This window comes from Propithecus coquereli, unplaced genomic scaffold, assembly GCF_000956105.1.
Source record: "Propithecus coquereli isolate 6110/MARCELLA unplaced genomic scaffold, Pcoq_1.0 Scaffold9, whole genome shotgun sequence".
Taxonomy (NCBI): Eukaryota; Metazoa; Chordata; class Mammalia; order Primates; family Indriidae; genus Propithecus; species Propithecus coquereli.
The window spans coordinates 5,386,910-5,391,597 of NW_012155284.1; the positions used below are offsets into that span (position 1 = coordinate 5,386,910).

At 37.7% G+C, this 4,688-nt stretch overlaps 1 protein-coding gene across 1 annotated transcript in view; it reads left to right on the forward strand.

The window, feature by feature from the left end:
- The window catches only part of WDR41 (WD repeat domain 41), a 58,046-nt gene that overhangs the window by 43,780 nt on the left and 9,578 nt on the right, over nt 1-4,688 (forward strand). The window contains 1 exon segment of the mRNA XM_012664619.1: nt 1,026-1,136. Within this exon segment, the coding sequence (XP_012520073.1) occupies nt 1,026-1,136 (111 nt within the window).

The following is a 4,688-nucleotide window of genomic DNA, read 5'->3' on the forward strand; positions in this document are numbered from 1 at the left end:
GATTAAATAACCTTGCTAGAGATTTGTCAGTTGCTAAAATGTTGTCAGAGATACAGAAAGAAACCTGGCATGACCTATTTTCCAGAGAGGAATGTGAGAAAGAAGAGAGCTGTTAGTAATTTTAGAAGGATGTGATCTCTGAGACCTTTCCACCTCTTGGATGTTAGTCATCCTAATCTTTGACCACTTGGTCCAGTGGCTTATTATAGCACTTAATATATCAATGAGAAGCCCATTTATAAGTTGTGCTCACACTCTAGACTGAGCATTTCAGGGCAGTGACTGGCCTTATTCACATTTGGTATCTAGAGTTCCTAGACCATAGCAGCTGTTTAGTAAATATTTATTGATCGAATTACTTCAGTAGACTTGATTTTGGGTTTTTCTGTATTGACTAAAGTTAGGATTTATCCTAGTTTAAATAAAACTGTATTTGTTAAAGTCAGGTTAATGAGTAAAGCAACATTTAACATCTACTATAGTTGAACTTTATGGCATACAAAAATTATAAGGCATATACTCCTCAGAGAATTTGTAATTCAAAGACATAAGCCTAGGTATTGAGAAAAGTTAAAGAAACAGCTATTGAAGTCTTTCAGTGAGTTGAAGTTAAGTATGAATTTTATAGTTTATTTCAATAAACAGTGCTTACTGGGCTGGGGACATAAGTAGAGAAAGCTGATGGTGGAGATGACTCAGATGTGGGCCACTGGATAGGGGAAGAAGTGAGGTCAGATGGCTGGACGTGCATGAAACCCTAGAGGGAATGGGGCCTCAGTGTTTGGCAGTGGGTTTACAAGAGTCAAGAAAAGGGAGAGAGTTCTAAGGACATACTCACTTTGGGTTTTAGTAGATAATTTCAAACATCTGAAGCATTTTAAAGTAATATGAATAAGGCTCTCTGTGGAGATGGGTTTTCCTGTATGGTAAGTATTTTTCACTTAATGAAATGCTTTTGGAGCAGAAATAGTATTTTATTTTTCTTTGAACATTTTAATGAAATTATGTCTGTCTTTTTCATTTAGTAATTTTCAGGTTGGTAGCACCCACAGAGGGATCACTAGAATGGGATATTCTTGAAGTTAAGCGCCTCCTCGATCACCAGGATAATATTCTGTCATTGGTTAATGTCAATGGTAAGCTCAATGTGTACATTTATGTTACGCACAACTTTGTATTTGTTAACACAACCTGTTTTGAACTTCAGTCTTGTTTTGTTCTAGGATTCCAGAATTACTGTCATTAAATAATGCTTTAGATTAGCAGGGATTGCCATTTTCTTTTACTCTGAAGTTTCAGCCAGTAGAGCTGAGCAAGTTTCCTAGATGTTTAGGTCTAAGATTTAGGCACAAGGAGAACAGAGTAGGGCAGAGAAAAGAAGATAAAGGAGAGCATAATTCTCTCAGGTACCACTTGGTAGCTGTGGGGTGATTGTTATGGGCTATAAATCCATAGCATTTCCGCATTTTTGGCAACTGATTCTGGCTAGTTCCTCTTTTCTTGGGAAGATTGGAAATAGTTATGCCCTTTTGTCTTGCTGAGCACACAGTACAGTATCACACAGCAAGTTATACACTGGAATGAGTAGGATTCAAGTCAGTTGTAATCATGATTGAGGACTCACAGAGAATAACACCTATACTAAAGGTCTGCAGAAAATGGGGCAGACAAGGTTATGGGTTTCAACGCCATATATCCTATTTGCCTTCATAAATGATTTTAATGAGTGTCTCCTATGAGCTGAATATGACATCAGATGGCAGGGTAGGATCACAAACCATAGATCTTGGCATTTTAGCTAGTTGACTTGCAAATATGTGACAGTTTATACCTTCAGGGTTCTGGGTGATCTATGTACAAGGTCGGATGAGAGGACTCCTGGTTACTTCCAGTTTGATAGTCTGGTGGAGACTGCAAGAGCATCCTGTAACGATGCTGTGACTATAATGTAGTGGGAGGACTGGACTGCACCCCCAGCCACATACCTACCTGAGGCTGGGGTGGCTCTTATTTTGTGCAAACATGAGATAAGGGGAAAGAGGGACCCCGAAGTCTCTAAGTATAGTCTCTATTTGTGTGCCATTCAGTCACATTTTGAGATACATCAGTAAGAACATCCCTCTCAGCTCATAAATCCTTCCCCCTAATGGAGCTATCTTCTTGTAAAATCAGCTGCAAAGTTTTCTAAGTATCAGCTTGTCTATAATGATAGAAGAAACAATGGTTGGTAGTGCCCTTTAATTTTCTCTGGTGGCTCTTTTCCTCTAGTCCTGGAGGGAGAGACAGCATAAAAGGCAAGTTCGTACTTGGGAGACCCTCTGAAGCCTCCTTGGTGACACTGAGCCATAAGTTTCAAGGCCCTGGGGCTGCTGAGGAAAGTACAACAGTGTTCTGGCCCACTGCACTGGTCATGCCTAGTTGTCTTGTTTTGGTGGTGAAGCACTGGTACCCTAGAACCAGCATGGTTACTTAAGATGATGGGATAGTACTGAGATAGCCTTAACTTCACGGCACTTCTTTGCCATGTGATATGCAGAGAAACTTATAACAGTTCTGAAAGCTTTCTTCAGTTATTTCTTTGACAAATTCTGAAGGGAAGAAAAATGGAAAGCTAAAGCAAAAAACTTGTTAACAAACGTTACACAAAACCCCTAGTACTTTTTCATTTATAGACTCTATGACTATAAAATTTCACTACACATAGTAAATAAGTTGAAAGCATATTTAAGAACCATACATGGCCAGGTAGTCTGGTAAAATTCGAATATGATTTACTGACAGTCTGATCTGGTACATAAGCATGTCAGACATGCTGTAGACTCTGGCAATCCTAAAATGTTTATGTTGTACAATTCCCTCCTCCACTTTCAGCCCAGCTCTTTTTCTTCATCCATTAGCAATGAAAGATGTGACCAGTTACTGGGTTTGTACATCACAAGGGAAGTGAGATTTCAGGGAGGTGGCCCCAGGGCAACCTTAGAATGGTACCATAGAACTCCCACAGATGTGAATACCAGGTTTGCTAAAGAGATCTGAATGCCCAGGTAGAAGATTTTCAAGACAGACAAAGAAGATAACCTTGCTAATCTCTTTTGGTAAAAGCCTGTGGGTACTTCTGTATTTTATTCCTTTTCTTGTTTTGAACTGACAGCATGGCACGGTCATCACAAAGTGTTAGTACTTGTGAGGGATGGATAGACAGATGCCAGGTGAGATTTTCATACTAAGTGGCCAGTGATACTTATAGGATGAAATCCATCCACTAATAATATACATCATTGAGGTTATTTGGCATGAAACATTTTGAATGACCTGTTTAGGAATTATTTATAAATAATTTACAGTGATAAACTGACTAAGATGAATGCCAGTGTTTTGTTTTCAGTGAAAAATTCCAACTGGTCATTAATACTTTGTTTTTATTGCATACAAGAAATCACAGATACTGGGAGAATTAAGTCAGAGCAGGCAGCTGCGTGGTCTCAGTAGGTTAACTCTGTGTTATGGCTATGGATGCAGAGTGGGAGTCCAGAGGAATCTTCACTCCTTAACTCTGTAGTTCTTTTGTAGCTTGAGTGAAATTAGAAAGAGGAGGGAAAGCAATAGAAAAGAAGGTCATGGGAAGATTAGTACTGTCTCAACTTTGCCATTATTAAAACTAGAAGCTTGTTTCTCTGCACAGATGAGACATAAACTTCCTCACAGAGCAAATTCTATAGAGTCTGTTAATAAACACTGGAAGTTAGACATTAATAATCCACCTATTATGACCTTTGAACCAAGACTAAATAATGTTTACATGTAGGATTGCTGGTAATTCTTTCTCTCTGAGAGATTGTTCATCTGGTCACTAGAGATTTCTGTCCTGCTGGTTTATTTGAAAAATGGAATAATTAAATCATAATTACTCATGTATGTATTCCTAAATCACAAGTAACTGGATGTTTTAATACTATTAATGTGGAAAAATACCAGGTGCTCAAAATAATAGCAGATACCAAAGATAACATTTGATGTCTTTTTAAAATGGCTACACATTATTTAATTTGATTTTTACAATCATCCTCTATTTAATGCATGAGAAATTCAAGTTAAAGGTTAAATGACTTCCTAAAGACCACCTGGCTAATTACCAGATAGAGCCAGTATTAGAAACTGGGTTTGGGAGGCTGAGGCAGAAGGCTTGCTTGAGCCCAGGAGTTTGAGGTTGCTGTGAGCTAGGCTGATGCCACAGCACTCTAGCCCGGGCAACAGAGGAAGACTCTGTCTCAAAAAAAAAAAAGAAACTGGGTTTCTAGACTCAGTGCATTTACTCTCCATCTTACCCTAAATATGTAAGAATTAAATTATATTTCTTTAAGATAATTTTACATTTTCTGTTAAATGTATAATGTGCAAAGTATATAATGTGTTGAGTATAAAATGAAAAAAATTTCATTTTCTTTAAAGGTTTAAAAAACTTGTTATTGTATGAGTTATACATAGTCATAGCAGAAAAATGAGAAAATGGTGAGAAACATAAAAAATACAAACCATCCAACCATCCAGTATAAACTCCGGTCCAGATCTTTCTAGGTGTTTTTCTGGGTGCATGTGCGTGTGTGTGTGTGTGTATGTGTATATGTATGGTTTACTGTTTTGTAACAGTATGTTATGAATATATTTCCATATCAATGTAAACATGCTTT